At 36.0% G+C, this 16,339-nt stretch overlaps 1 protein-coding gene across 2 annotated transcripts in view; it reads left to right on the top strand.

Annotated features, from left to right (window-relative positions):
- LOC131070319 (proteasome subunit beta type-1) overlaps positions 1-15,999 on the top strand; it is a 55,810-nt gene extending 39,811 nt beyond the window's left edge. For both annotated transcript variants that reach the window (XM_058005831.2, XM_058005830.2), the window contains 4 exons: positions 9,821-9,950; positions 10,073-10,215; positions 15,396-15,482; positions 15,659-15,999. In XM_058005831.2, coding sequence (XP_057861814.1) covers positions 9,821-9,950; positions 10,073-10,215; positions 15,396-15,482; positions 15,659-15,736 — 438 coding nt within the window. In that variant the 3' untranslated portion in view covers positions 15,737-15,999. The remainder of the gene's footprint in view (positions 1-9,820; positions 9,951-10,072; positions 10,216-15,395; positions 15,483-15,658) is intronic.
- The last annotated feature ends 340 nt before the right edge of the window (positions 16,000-16,339 follow it).

The raw sequence follows: 16,339 nt of genomic DNA, 5'->3' as shown, positions 1-16,339 counted from the left end.
TTAGATCAGAGATAGAGAATACAATAGTCTGGTAATATGTAGTGAGGATAGACTTTAATAAGATCACTGCAATGAATATGTTTTACCTCCGACGTGTATATATATATAACTCTAACTATTAATCTTCTATGATAATATTGACTGCTTGCTGGTTCATGAAACTGCCACAGTTATTGGTTTCGGTTCACAGCAAGTGTCGATGCCTATAAATAAAAGGATGAAGAGTCATGTCCACGTAGGGGCATGACTTCTACGTGGCATAGGCTTATGCCACGTAGAGTCATGACCCTATGGGGACATGACCCTTCATTCAATGTCGTTATATATTACTTGCTTCAATCCAAATGAAGCTATATCCTTAACACTCCCTCTTAGCAAAAGAGGATTGAATTTCATAATTAAGTTTTAAGGAACAACATTCTAGATATACACATTCATTTGACATGATCATTCACTTAGTAACACTTACTAGTGAAATACTTCATATCTCAGAGAGATGGATTATCTGATATCCAACACTCTGGGACAACAACTACTCTAAGTCTTATTAGATTACAACCTTGATTCTAGTGACAATTGTAACATTGTCATTATCACAGGTGAAATAATTTTAGTATCATGTTATCTAGCACATTCTGGGACAGCAAATTAATGTAGTCAATCATGATATGATTGTTATCATAATTTCCGACATATTTTGGAACAATCATTTAATGATAACAATTCAATAACTCATCATAGCAAATTTAGTATCAAGATTTACGACACATTCCGGGACAGCAACTTAATGTAGTCAATCTTGATAACAGATCAGGCTATTGTGAAAGTCGTCACCTTACAATAGCGATCTTACACTTACATCACATGAAAGATCGTCACCTTCCATGACATAACACATACATGCAATATTGCATTCAAGATATTCATGAATATATCAATTACATATGATTAAGATTAATATCAGAAATTTCCATTATAATTTAGTCATACCAAGTTTACCTCTAAAGTACTCCACTTTCAACTTTGCAAGAGGTTTGGTGAATATGTCGGCACTTTGCTCTTCAGTGCTGATGTAGGTCAATTTGATGACATCTCTATCTACCACATCTCTTATGTAATGGTATGGGATTTCTATATGCTTGGATCGATTATGAAAAACTAGATTTATAGAAAGTTTGATGCAACTTTGATTATCACAGTGAATCACAGGGGGGTTTAGGGGCTTCCCAAATAATCCAACTAGCAATTTCCTTAACCATACTGCCTCACGTGCTCCCATGGAGGCAGCCATATATTCGGCTTCAGTGGAACTCTGAGCAACTGCTGACTGTTTTCTGCTAAACCAGGATAACATAGCTGATCCAAGACTAGAGCAACACCCCGTTGTACTTTTACGATCAATGGAACTTCCTGCCCAGTCGGAATCAGAATACCCTTGGAGTTGTATCTCAACATTTTTATACTTCAGGCCAATTCCAATAGTGCCACGCAAGTATCTCAGAATATGCTTAGCAGCCATTAGGTGAATCTTCTTAGGTTCGCACATGAAATGACTTAACACATTGGTAGCGTAACAAATATCAGGGCGAGTGTTTACCAGGTACATAAGAGATCCAATAATCTGTCTATAGTATGTAGGATCTGTAGGTTCTGAATCTACTGCTTCACTTTTGAGCTTATGAAGATTTGTTTCCATTGGAATGGATAGAGACTTACAATCTATCATACCAAATCTGGCCAGGATATTAGTGGTGTATTTTCCTTGATTTAGGAAAATATAATTCTCTTTTTGCCATACTTCTATTCCTAGAAAATAGTGCAGTAGACCTAGATCCTTCATATCAAATTCAGCCACAAGATCTTGTTTGCATTTTGCAATGAGGTGATCTTCTCCTGTTATCAACAAGTCATCAACATAGAGAACAAGTATTCTCTTTTTTTATTTTTTTATTTTATTTTTTCTGTCAATTTTCGAAATCTTCATTTAGAGCTGCGAGTGATTATTTTAAATTTTGAAGTATATGTTAGAGTCTGCTTCATTTTTGGAATATCCTAGTTTGGAGAGATAACTATCTATCCTTCCGTACCATGCCCTCGGAGCTTGCTTAAGGCCGTAGAGAGCTTTTTTTAGTCTACACACAAAGATTCCTATCATGTGTAGCAAAGCCTTCAGGTTGTTCTATATATACTTCTTCTTCAATAACACCATTCAAAAATTCGGTCTTCACGTCCATTTGGTGTATCTTCCACCCTTTGGAAGCTGCAATGGCAATGATGGTTCTTACAGAAGTATATCGGGCAACTGGAGCAAATGTCTCTTCGTAATCAATTCCAGCCTTTTGAGAGAACCCCCTGGCAACGAATCTGGCTTTGTGTTTTTCAATACTACCATCTTGTGCATATTTGATTTTGAATAACCACTTTGATGAGACAACTGATTTGTCTTTTGGTCTAGGTACAATGTCCCAGACATCATTTTTTAAGATAGATTGGTATTCCTCAATCATTGCATCTTTCCAAGCTTGACATGTTAAAGCCTCTTCAACATTGATGGTTCAGATTTTGTAAGTTCGGTCATGAGGGCAGCATAGCATGATTGACTTCTTGCTTTCTTATTCTCTTTAAAGATTTCATCGGGTTCCACATTGTTTACTTCAATCATCTTTCTTGCCCATAGTGGTCTTTTCTTGTTGCTAGGATTTTCAGCATTCTCGAAATTAGGTGATTGAAGTTCATGATTTTCTATGCTATTCTCCCTGTGATTTTCAATTGTAGGATTTTCATCTGATTCTGCGGTTAGATCATCTTCTGCACTTAGAGATAGTTTATAAGCAGCATGTTCTTCAAATTTGACATCTCTATTGATTTCAATGGATCTTCGTCCTGGAATATAGACTCTGTATCCTTTAGTGGTTTCACTGTAGCCAACAAATATGCCTTTCTTCTCGGAGGGTTCTAGTTTGGTTCTCTTTTCTTTAGGAACGTGAATATACACGTGGCAACCAAAGATTCTTAGATGGCTTAAATTTGGTTTATTTCCTGTAAAGGCTTCTTCAGGTGTTATATTCTCTAGGATTGAATGAGGGCATCTGTTTTGAATGTACACAGTTGTATTTGAGGCTTCAGCCCAAAATGAGATATGTAGATTTTGATCATGCGTCATGGCTTTAGCAGCTTCGATGATGGTTCTGTTTTTTCTTTTTGCAACTCCATTTTGTTGAGGATTATTAGGTACAGTACACTCCCTCTTAATCCCAACAGAAATGCAGAATTCTTTAAAATTTTCATAGATATATTCACCCCCATTATCTGATCGTAGAGTCTTTATTTTCTTCCCAGTTTGATTTTCCACTAGGGCCTTAAATTCTTTAAATTTCAATAACACTTCATTTGATTCTTTGAGTTTTGTGAAATAGATCCAAGTTTTCCTAGAGTAATCATCAACAAGTATCACGTAATATAAGAATCCCCCTAGTGATGGTAATGACACTAGACCACACAAATCAGTGTGGACAAGTTCTAGTACAACTTTTGATTTGTGTTCACTTGAGGGAAATGACCCTTTTGAGTTCTTCCCTAGAGCACATCCTTTACAAGTTCCAACATGATCAGATTTTAGATTGGGTAATCCCGTGGTAATTTTTCCTATAGAAGGTAGGGCACTAAATCGAAGATGTCCTAATCTTCTATGCCAAATTTCATTAGAGTTTGATACTTCATGATTTAGTGCTTGTTTTTGAGTTAATATGTATAAACTACCATCTCTAGATCCTATAGGAATAGCATTCTTTATGTTAGTGATTTTAGGCCAGAGTAGAACTTTATCTTCATTGAAGGTGACACGATGTCCTTGATCAGCTAGTCCTGAAATAGAGACCAAATTCCTTTTGATACCTGGTACAAAGAGAACATCTTTCAATTGTAATGTAACTCCTGTTCTTAATTGAATTGAGCAGGTCTCAATTCCTTTCACTGGATAGGTAGAATTGTCTCCTATTGTAACTTCTTCAATTGAGTGGCCTTCACAGGTTTCAAATTGATTTGTAAAACCGGTTATGTGTCGAGATGCTCCACTGTCGATTATCCACATATGTTTGTTTGAGTTTAGTTTGCTTGATAAGGCTAAGAAAAATAGAGGATTCTCTACTTCCTTGACTTGAGCTATGGTTGCTTGAGCTTTCTTTCTTTCTGGGCAGAACCTATGAGTGTGTCCAAATTTATCACACTTGTAGCATTGAATCTTGGAGAAGACTTTGCTTTTGTGATTATTTCCTCTCTTCCGTTTGAATTTCCTTTTCTTCCCTTTGTTGCTTGTGTTAGCATGTAGTGCATGAATTTCTCCCCCTTTGTTTGGACCCAATCCTCTTGTGATTAGTCGAGATTCTTCTTGAGTACAATCATTCTTGAGTTGATCGAATTTTGGTAGTGTCGGACGAGCACTAATGCCTTGAATAAAGGATTCCCAACTGGATGGTAATCCCTTAAGTGCTATTAGAGATAGCTCCATATCATCTATATTATTCCCAATAGTTGACAATTGGTCTTTTAATTCTGAAATCCTCATGAAATAGGATGTGATCGTTTCTCCTTTGTTCATGTAGATATGCATTAATTGCTGTTTGAAAGTGAGCAATCTGCTTGCATTATTTATTTCATATGAGTTTTGAATGGTCTTGAACATATCATAAGCTGTAGTTAGTTTTGAGATGGTTGGGAGAATGTGATCTTTAATAGCATCAATTATGATTTTCTTAGCCTTGTTGTGTTTTTTCCAGGTTGTTTGTTCTAGCTCGCCTTCAGGCATCTTAGTATCTTCTTTTATGTATGCATCTAGTTCGAGTTCTTTAAGAGTTGTTGTTATTCGAATTCTCCATGAGACGAAGTTGGATGTGCCTTAGAGTCTATCCTCCACTCTAACACTGTTCACCATGATTGATTTTCCTTTGATTTTGAGTGCAAGTCTGATTTTTTTTTTTTAGAAAAGAGGTGTGACTATTTTATTATTTCTCTACCAATGTGGCTCTGATACCATGTTAAGGAATTTAGATCAGAGATAGAGAATACAATAGTCTGGTAATATGTAGTGAGGATAGATTTTAATAAGATCACTGCAATGAATATGTTTTACCTCTGATGTGTATATATATATATATATATATATATATATAACTCTAACTATTAATCTTCTATGATAATATCGACAGCTTGCTCGTTCGTGAAACTACCATAGTTATTGGTTTCGGTTCACAACAAGTGTCGATGCCTATAAATAAAAGGATGAAGAGTCATGTCCACGTAGGGGCATGACTTCTACGTGGCCTAGGCCACGTAGAGTCATGACCCTACAAGGACATGACTTTTCATTCAATGTTGTTATATATGCCACGTAGAAGTCATGCCCCTATGAGGACATGACCCTTCATTCAATGTTGTTATATATTACTTGCTTCAACCCGAATGAGAAGCTATATGCTTAACATGGTGGACGTGGGCATATTCAGAAGTTCTGTAGAAAGAGGTTGGTTGATCAGAAGTCCAACCAGGGAGGGTCTTAGGAGCAGGTGCAAGCTCATGTTATAGAGCGTTCCAAAGAGGAGTCGTCAACCTTCTATTCTTTTTGATTTTGTCATCAAATGGGTTTTCTGATTTTTCTCCACAAAAAATCATGGGAAGGTTTTGCTTGATTTTTCCTAAAAAATTAGGGAGTGTTGTTTTACCACGTGATGTATGTTGTTTTGCCACGTGATGTTTGATGTTTTGCCACGTGATGTCTGGTGTCTTGTTGCCTGAAGATTGGTGGTTTTATCGCGCGACGCTTCAAGGTTTTGTACAAATTTTTCCTCAAAAATTGTTTCAAGGGTTTAGTTCCTGTTAAGGGTTTTAACCATTTTTTCCACAAAAAAATGATGATTTGTTTCTTCAGTTTTGGAGGGTTTGCCGATTTTTTCCTCAAAATCGTGGTTTTAGGTTTCAGTTTGGTTACCCAACATCAGGTTGGATGGATTCTGGTATTCTTGGTCATTAACATTTTACAGATCCAGGGAGGGTCTCCGCTACGACAAAGTGTTCTTTGGGTTTGTGATCAAAAGACCTGCAGTGTCTTTTGTAGGGTAGTTTGTTGATAGAATGACCATTAAGGGAGGGTATTAGAATATTTATTTGTTATTTAATTAGTATTTTAATTGTCATTAGAGTATTTTTTGCTTTATTTAGTTTTCTATTTTTGGCTTCTTTTTTTAGAAGTAGTTTCTTTTTAACATCACCGTTTGTAATCGCCTATTTAAACGGCTCTACAATTGAATAAAGTTATCTGATTATTTGAGCAATAATTTTTCAAGGGTGGGTGATTGACCATGGAAGTACCATCAAATATGAACATCAACGTTAAACTTCTCACAAAGGCCTCAATAGTAAAGTTATCAGAGCTTATAAAATCCATGAGCTCATCTTAATTGTATCCAACATGTTAGGATCAATCTAAAGTCTACAAAGTGATGCCTTGTACCCTTGGCTGACTTTAACATCTCTATCTTGGGCAATCCTTATTAGCATGGAAAGAATCTCAATGCAAAGGCAAGAAGATGTAGATGGGTGCTCATTTTTTTTTATATCTCTTCAATAATTTTGTCTAATTGTTTGAAGAAATTTGATTTAGGATTTTGATCTTTCATATTTATGATCATCTTCGTCTTCTCAATCATTGAGTTGATGCTATTGTGTATCTCTCCCAAACAAGGCCTATCCATGTTGGTATAACAGATCATACTCAATATGAGCTTGCACAAACTAAGGAGATATTCAAGACTATCACTAATTGTCATTTAAGATAATCTACTTAATATGTGCTACCTTTGTAGTGATAGGCTGCCTCCATATGGACCAATTTTTACTAATGATTATGCTAGAATGTGATCCTAAACCTTCATAAGTTGTCTCAAGACAAGTGTGTTGGAGGCAAAGTGGATTTCAACACTATTTGAAAATAAAAACCAAAAATTAAAAACATAAAAATAGAACCTTATTGCTTCACTTACCTTCAACAACTTCAATTTCGAGAATTCTCTAAATTTCTCTTGTGATATATATGGTGTTGGTGATGAACATTTGGATCCCTTCAGCCTTGGCATACATCTGTTTAATCCATTCAATTTTGGTACCAATTTTTGTGACATCAGGGAAAAAAGTCAATGCAAATCAAATAGCACAGTTCTTAAGCAAGTATGATTATTCACATGGTTTATATGGATTATGATAAATGTATGTTGTTACAAGTATTGTCCCAAATTTCAACAGAGGGCTGAGATGAACATCAAATAATGCATATTGAGGATTTGTGTAACATGTATGGAGATGGCAAAACTGTTGTCCTCATCTTGATATTTGTGAGGGCTGGCAGAGTGCCTAAAGCTGTACCTTACCTTTATCTGGCGCTCTTCCCTTTTTTAGAGTTGAGAATCAGGTGGCCCTCAACTTGCTGATTAGTTCACTCACTCACCATTTTGCTTATTCCTGTGGCAAAGTCTCTTAAATTTAGAAGTGTCAGCTGTGTAAAGGTGACTTTAGGGAAAAAGAATTGATCTCGAATTAAAAGCCCAGTTCTTAAGAAAGTATTATAACTTAATATTTATTGATCGCATGGTATGTATGGATTAAGATAATTCTATTCTACAAGGATGGACTTTATAAGGCTTGTTAGAAAGAAATGATAAAGGCAAATTAAGAAATTATTGGATTCAAAGGATTCTTAAAAAAGGATGGACTCATGATTTTTTTAAAGTATGATAATCAATGATTCATGTGTGGAAGAATTCTCTTTTGAATGAGATACTTGTTTGGGATAATCCTTTTAAATCACGTGTACTTTGGAGACCACTAAATCCAATAGACAGGCTCAAGGGCTGATAAGCATTATTCCCATCCACCACAGTACTTCTGGTTGTTCTGCAAATTGATTTCTTACAGAAGAAACAGTTATTCAGAACCTCAATGGATGGGGGGTTGAGTTGCATGGTGTACTGGAACTCTTTTTAGATTGTTTTGTAGTGCCCCAAAACATTCTGGGTAATCCAGGAGTCACATACCATGCTGCCCAAATGGGAGTCACATTGTTCTGAAGCACCATCTTTAATTTCTAAGCTCCATCTTTTGTCAATGATATACTAGCAGGGATTGGACAATGCTCCAGATATGGGACTCCTTGCATAGATAGTTAGCTGTGAAGATTATCTCTGAATCTATGACATCTAGGTATTTTGCTTTAAACATTTGGCTCCAAGGCTCAGGTGCTTGCATAAAAATCTTGGTATTTTGCATAAAACATTTGGCTACAATTTAAGGTTCCCGAATCTTGGTTCCCCCAATTCCTTCACACCCCAGCTGTACCCCCCTTCCTTGCCCTCCATCCCCTCCCTCCGATATATTTTAAGATTCAGATTCTTTTCCATTTCAAGAGAGTGATTTTCCCCTTCCAAAGTACTTTGGTGGAGGAAGTTGCCCAGAATCTTAGATTGTGTCTTGGTTATTTTTTAGGTGCCTTTAAGAATATAGGATGAGTTTGCACTTTGCAGCGCTGCTTGAAGGAGTTGACCTTGCCCCAACAGGATAGTCACATCGTCTCATTTTTTAATCCTTTGAGCATTGTAACATTCCATTTCTATTTCGAGTTTCTATGCTATTTAGGAAATCTCAGGGGCTATTACCTGATTGTGAAGATTTTGTTGCAGGATAAGCCAAAGCTCTTCTTCATTCCACACATACCAACATGAGGGGGAAGTGAAATAGGAACCCACTTGTCTTTAATATACATTATATCATACAAATGGGTACATTGGGGCCTCATCTCTTAGACATAAGATAATTTTGCTAGGTAGGGAATCTACCTCAACCCATTTGTCTAACCTTGAAGCATAGACAACTTTATTGGTCATCTTATTATCCATCTTGTTACCTTCTCTATAGATGTGGCAAATTTTAATTCCCTTGAAGGCCTTAATAGTATCCATCTCATCTTCTATTATATGTTTGATGGTCCAGCTAGGGGACATTTCCTTTCTAAGAGATTGATTATGTTACCTTCTCTAAGATGTTTGCTTATGTTCAGAGAGGCCTCCTTTATTATAATGTGAGAGTCCTTTATATTTTTAGCTAGTTGGATATCTGAAAAGACGACCTTCACTTCTGCAAAGTTCTTATACTAACTGCGCAGGCATCACAAATCCACCATCGCTGTCGCTGAGAATACTACCACCTCCAATCATCTAGGTTAACTTTCTAGGTGCCATGGATAATAGGTTTGTTCTTTGATGAATAATGCATTTGCTCTTTATTTGTGCTAGTTTTCATTTGTGATGGGTGGATCATTATCTCTCGGCTTTCTGTAAGGTGCATGCTTTAATTTTGAAAGCTTGTGTTAGCTACTAGTTAGAGGAATGATATTAGAACAATACTAGTCTTCCCAGCAAGCTTGCTTGTAATTGTAATGTGAGCTGTGTGTTGTTTACTATGCTTAGTTGAATCAAGAACTCTTTTATTTAGGAGGCTTTAGTTTTAAAGATTGAAGAAATCAGATTGCAAGCTAAGCTGGCTATACATCTTTTCCTTATGAACATCATGAATTTTGTGATCACTCAGAGATTCCATCTTCTTGATTAATGTGGTAGACAAACATCTCGCTCACCCGTATGGGTCTGTTTTGTGATGATATGTTCTTTTTACTCCATTGACTGCTAGATGCTTATTGTTTTTAATCATTTTGATTGTGATAAATTTGAAACAAATAGGTATATGTTCATAGAATTAATAATGGATCTGGTAATTGTAGATTTATCAGCATCAGCATAACAAGCAAATGAGTTGCCCTGCCATGGCACAGCTGCTCTCGAACACTCTTTACTACAAACGATTTTTCCCATACTATTCTTTCAATGTTTTAGGTGGTCTAGACAGTGAAGGTAAGCTACGTAACAGAGTATATTTGAGTTTAGAATTCATACAAGACAAAAAGAAATTGATTTGTTAAATTATTTATAGTAAGAGTAATGCTGATAGTGCAAGTAAATTTACATTGCCACAGGAAAAGGCTGTGTTTACACATATGATGCAGTTGGCTCATATGAACGAGTAGGCTATGGATCTCAGGGGACTGGCTCGACACTTATGATGCCTGTTCTTGACAATCAGCTTAAATCCCCAAGTCCTCTGCTCTTGCCAGCTAAGGTGTGTCTGCATTCATTTGTCTGGCATATCTTGCATGACTGGAATATTTATATGTTGCTCAATTTTATTTTACTTCTATGCTGTAGGGCAGAGTCCTGATCTTGTTTTCCACTTTTGTTGCTGATTTTTTTTTTCATTCACTAATAAATTTTTTTGATTAAAACTATTAATATGTCTCTAAAAGTGTTGTTAATGTTTGCATTTTACTGTTCAACCTAAGATTGCATATAGAAGCTCCAAACTACATGTTGTCACGAAGGATTGCACCCTGATGCTAAGTTGAGAGCTCAACAATCCTGTGAAACATGGGAATACTTTCAAGCCCGTGGGTATGCCTATATTGAAAATAGACCTCCAGATTATAGGCCGCTTTCCTGTATGATGAATCTCCTGCAAACTAATTTCTGCTGAGAAAAGAGATAGAAGGAATACTTTACTCATACTTGCGACTCCTTTACTCGCAAAACCTTTAACAAATATTCTTTCTCAGACTTGCGACTGCTTTACTCACAAAACCTTTAACAAATAACCCTGAATACTTCACAACTCAACTGAACATGTGAATACATAAATATTTCATAGAAAGGGCCTGATTAGAAGGCTTGCTCGAAGGAAAATAAACTATCTTCACAACTACAAACCCATCAAAATCAGATTACACAATCTATAACCTACATTAACCATGTATCCTCCTGAAATAATACTGCTTGAAAGAGACAGCATTAAAGGATTTGAAGAATGAATCACAAAAAATCACCAATATCTTTCATTCAACACCAAACAAGAAGTATCAAGAAGGAAATTTGCTGCTATTTTAAAGGGCCTAAAACAGTTCACAATCATGCTGAGGAGAGAAAGAACTCGCATATTTCTGAGTTTGTAGTAGCAACAACTCCTTCATTTTCAATAAAATAGCAGCAGATTTCCTTCTTGATACTTCTTGTTTGGTGTTGAATGAAAGATATTGATGATTTTTCTGCGATTCATTCTTCGAATCTTTTAATGTTGTCTCTTTCAAGCAGTATTATTTCAGGAGGATACATGGTTAATGCAGGTTATAGATTGTGTAATCTGATTTTGATGGGTTTGTAGTTGTGAAAATAGTTTATTTTCCTTCAAGCAAGCCTTCTAATCAGGCCCTTTCTATGAAATATTTATGTACTCACATGTTTAGTTGAGTTGTAAAGTATTCAGGGTTATTTGTTAAAGGTTTTGTGAGTTAAGTAGTTGCAGGTCTTAGAAAAAATATTTGGTGCATCACCTCGTAGGATAGGTTTAATTTCAGTATTCCTTCTATCTCTTTTCTTAGCAGAAATTAGTTTGCAAGAGATTCATTATACAGGAAGCCGACCTATAATCCGGAGGTCTACTTTCAATATAGGCATACCCATAGGCTTGAAAGTATTCCCATGTTTCACAGGATTGCCGAGCTCCCAGCTTAGCATTAGGGTGCAATCCTTCGTGACAACACTACAGACATTAGATATTGAGGGATGATAAATGCAAATATGATCTGAAAGCTAGGGAGGTGTGATCTTTAAAATAGGACAGATATTTTATACATTAGACATCAACATATAGATTAAATGAAAGAAATGAAGTGTTGTAAGTTGCCAATCAATTAACTTAACTTGCATTGTGTTAATGAGAGCAAACACCTTGCACAATTAAGAAGACAAATGATTTACCCTAAAGAAACCTATGTGTGGGAGAAAACTTAAGCAAAATGCGAGTGACAACTCACTTAAAACCAATGTTCCACGGGCACGTCCTCCCTGAAAATGTAGGCATTTCCGAGACGGGGACGTCCCCGATATGCGGAGGCTCCTAGAGAACGTCCCTTCTCCGTCCGTCCACTGCCACCAACATACCTTTGCCGTTTCCGAGACGTTTCCTCACCAGGGGGACGTTTCCCAGAAGTTTCTTGTGTTAGAAATGCCAAAGGGGATTCCCAAACATCCCCGAAACTCCCAAACGTCCCCAAGACATCCAAACGTCCTTAAACCTTGCAGGGGACTTGCAAACTGACTTGCAATTTTTTAATACTGATTGGTAGGTTGAGTCTATCTCAGGCTGTTTGGCATTGTTTGGGGGTGAACATGGTTGCATAGAGTGAGTTTTCGGAGGCTTTAAGGGGTTGTTTGGACCTAAAATGGTGATGTTTCAGACCTGCAACATATTTTCTAGTTGTATCAGACCTGCGTTGTTGTATACAGTAATTTAAACCAAATGTGTGTTTCGGCCCTGTAGTGATCATTTCAGCTACCTTTTCAAGGTATTTTCATTTATTGTGTTCTATTGGATGCTAGTTTCATGCAATTTATTCTATTGTGCTAATGTTTATTCTACTTCTTTATCAAATGATAGCCAATAAATATGTGTGTAAAAATGATGGTGTTTTGGTGGTGGTGTTATTATTGTTGGTGCTGCTGCTGTTTTAAGTTGGTAACTCTTCTTTCATTTTTTCATTTTTTATTTTTAAGTTTTGGACATTTGTGGAGCTGTTAGGGGTTTTATGGCTTGTCCTATTTAATTTTTAAAATAATATAGTTAAATTTTAATATTAATATAATGTTACATTGTTATTAATTTTATATAATATGTTAAATTTTAATATTTTAAATTTAATACAATATATCTAAATTTTAACATTTTAAATTATGATAATATAACAGTATCATGGTCTATATATATATATGAACTTAATTCCAATTTTTAGGTTAAACTGTATAAATTCATGTATTTTTGTACAGACACGCTCAAAACAAACCCAATCCCAATTTTTTTGCTATACTGGCATACTGAAACCTCTTTACCTGAGCCCAAATCACAGACCTGAACCTGGACTGGTATAACTTAGCCTGTGAAATCCAATCATCATCATGAAGATGTTATATTTAATTTATATGACTGTAACCATAGTAGCATTCATTGGAATCAAGCTTCACTTGGCAAACTAAAAATTATAAATAGAATTCAATTCTTTTGGATTTTATCTGGTGCAGCTCAAAATGCTTTTCAAAACTGGAGCAAGGATATAGGGGCAGCAGCCATCAGTGGGGTTGAAGGGTAGTACACCTTGCATGTTTCTTCTTGCTATACAGGGTGAGGTCCACCATCCCCAAATCAAAATCCTTCAAGACTACAAGAATCTTCATCATTTGTTTTTGTCTGTTTTTCAATCTTTTTAATGTTAAATGTTCTTTTCTACAACATGCAGGGAACCTTTCTCTTCCATTACCTCTCGTTTTTATTTTTGTTTTTGCAATATAGCACATGCTAGCTATCTTATTTGTAACTGTTGAGAGTAGGAGCCCTCGGTGGGGATCCCATTTAGGTTTGGGTTTAGAATTTTAGGTTTCGTTTTTAAAACTACAGACCTGTTTTATATGAGCACATGGGGACACCTTGCCGTCCGTGGGACAGTCAAGTGATGCCTGCATGTCCCCTGACCGCCCCAAGATTGACAGGTTGTTTCTCTAGAGGGGGATGTCAAGGGACATTCCCTGCTTTTCATGATTATACTTCGGACAACCCCCTTTGGGGCTGGTGTGTAGGGCAGTGCTCCGGAGGGTGTTTTGTCGCCGATTGCTGTTGCTAAGACATCCCTGCTCTTGAAAACAAGGGATTTTAGCCTGTAACATTGAAAATATGGCAAAAATATTTGAGATATACAAGTTAACTCTAAATATATGTCATGCCGATTCTTGCATCTTGAATATGAAGTCATTTTACATTATTGATTACAAATGAAATGTCCCACAAATTGAGGGGATATATGTAGTTTCTGCTTTTGCTTGTCCCTGAGCTCCCAAAATGTCTTTGTTTTTGTGGATGGTGTAAAAACCTTGGCGACAGGTCCTTGTAGTACATAACAAAATATATGAATGATTTGTGTTTACTTCTTTAGAAACCAGAAAGTCATCATGAATGCATCATCATGTTATTTATCCGATTCAACAATAGATGATTTTGTTGTTACCTCAGCAGTCATCCTACATGAGACATAGTGGTACTGCTATGTAATTTTGTCAAACAGAATTGCAGACAAAGAGGCAAGAAGCAGGAGAGGGGATGGCTTGGGGGAGACCTTGGCGGGCCCTCAATTTAGGTTTTAGCTTATTTAATTTTTTTTGGGCTGTTGGAAAGACAGGCTGCAAGGGACATGCTGATGCCACTATTACTGTTAATTCTCTCTGGGGAGACTCTGAAGGTGGTATCTCCTTTGAGTTTGATGCCTCAACATTTTGGACGGGGTTAAATGGCTGGAATATTCCCCATTGTTTAAATTTTTTTTGGGATGGATGGAATGTCTCATCCCCATCCCTGAGTACTTGGGATATCTTAGATATGTCAGGTGGTCCAAAAACCTTGGGGATGTCTCTAGGGTATGCTGACATTATTAGGTAATTCATTATACTTTCCTGTATGGCATTTTGATAATTAGTACAAAACAAGAAATCTATGATGGACAAGGCTACATTTACATGTTTTCTATTCTTTATATAGGGGCACAATTAGCAACTTCATAATTACTCTCCTCTTTAGGTTTCATGGTGTTAAGCCTTTTAATTTAACTAACAAAAATTCTAGTCACGAAACATTGTAAATAATAATCAACGATATGACTCCAGCTTTTATCAAACATGGCAGTTCCATCTCATTTTCAATGGAGCAAGTCAAGAACCCACTCAGAAAGTAAGAACTGACGAAAATATTTACCAAATGTAGTTGAACTCTTAAATATATGTTCATGTCAATTCTTGCATGTTAAATTTGGAGTCATTTTACACCCCTCTATACAAATGAGCTTCAAATTTTGCTACCTCATCTCAATGACAGTACTGCAAGCTATAAAATGAACACACCAATTGTTGAGATTATCTGGACATACACTAATTACATCATTTCTTCACGTAATTCAATCCCCCAAAATAAAAAAAGATAAAAAAATCCCAAATTGTCAATTTGATAACAATATGTAGATGTCAAAAGCAATATGTTGATGTCAACTTGAAATTCTTTTTTTGGATATTTAGAACGTGGGTTTGAGGTTTTGAGCATTTGATGTACACTGGTTTTAGGAGCACGATTTTTTGTTAAGGTTGTCATAATTTATGTTTTCCAATTTATTCTCGTTTTGAAAATATCTAATTTTTATTCTTATTCTTCTTGTTTAGGATGCTACAACCCCCCTGTCAGAATCTGAAGCAGTCGATTTGGTGAAGGATATTTTTGCTTCAGCTACCGAAAGAGACATATACACTGTATTTCCTTCTATGCTATATTGGAACATTTTTCAAAACTTAACGCAAAATTCTGTGATATTTGTTGCTGATATGTTAGAATATTTTATTTTGTCGTTTATCATTGTTCATGTATCACTTATATTGCCTATGTATTACTTGAATCGTATTGATAAGAGTGTTATGTGATTCTTCAGGGCGATGGACTAGAAATAGTAGTTGTGAATGCAGAAGGCATCAGACGAGAAGAGATTATGGAGTTGCGAAAAGATTAATTTCACTGCGAAATTTGGTGCATTATTAGTTATATTTTAAACTAATTGTGAATTTCTGTTGAATATTTGAATCTGCATTAACTGATATTTGTTTGAGACATACAAATATCTTATTATTTGTTGCAAAATTGAGTGTTTAAATACACTCGATCTGAGATATCCATTCAAGTTTGGTACTCCTGCAACTTATTGAACAGTGACATATAATTTTGGCGATTAGTACAATGCGTTAAAAGAAACAAAGTAATTATCTATGGATACTATATTGGGTGTTTTCTCAGGGCACTCTGCTGAAACATTTTATTAGTCGGCTGATTAATAATTGAGAAAGGTAATTGATATAGAAATGTATCTCATTTTCGTAAGCACTGTTTAAGGGACACAAATATGAGAGGTTTGTCTTTTTCAATGACGATGAGTAAAAATCTCTTTGTAGCTGTGAGGTTGATTCAGCAAACCAGACGCCAGCAGGGTATTCCATGGATTTTATTTGTTTTTATATTATAGCAGTGGTTGAGGTTTTTCAGAATTGTCCCGCCTAGTTTTTTGTTTTCACAAATTTCATGCTTGGCCAACGCCTATGTTAAGACTCGCGACTCACCT

This window comes from Cryptomeria japonica, chromosome 1, assembly GCF_030272615.1.
Source record: "Cryptomeria japonica chromosome 1, Sugi_1.0, whole genome shotgun sequence".
NCBI classification, from domain to species: Eukaryota; Viridiplantae; Streptophyta; class Pinopsida; order Cupressales; family Cupressaceae; genus Cryptomeria; species Cryptomeria japonica.
Note: the sequence above shows the minus strand (reverse complement) of the source record. Positions and strands in the feature narration are given on the sequence as shown.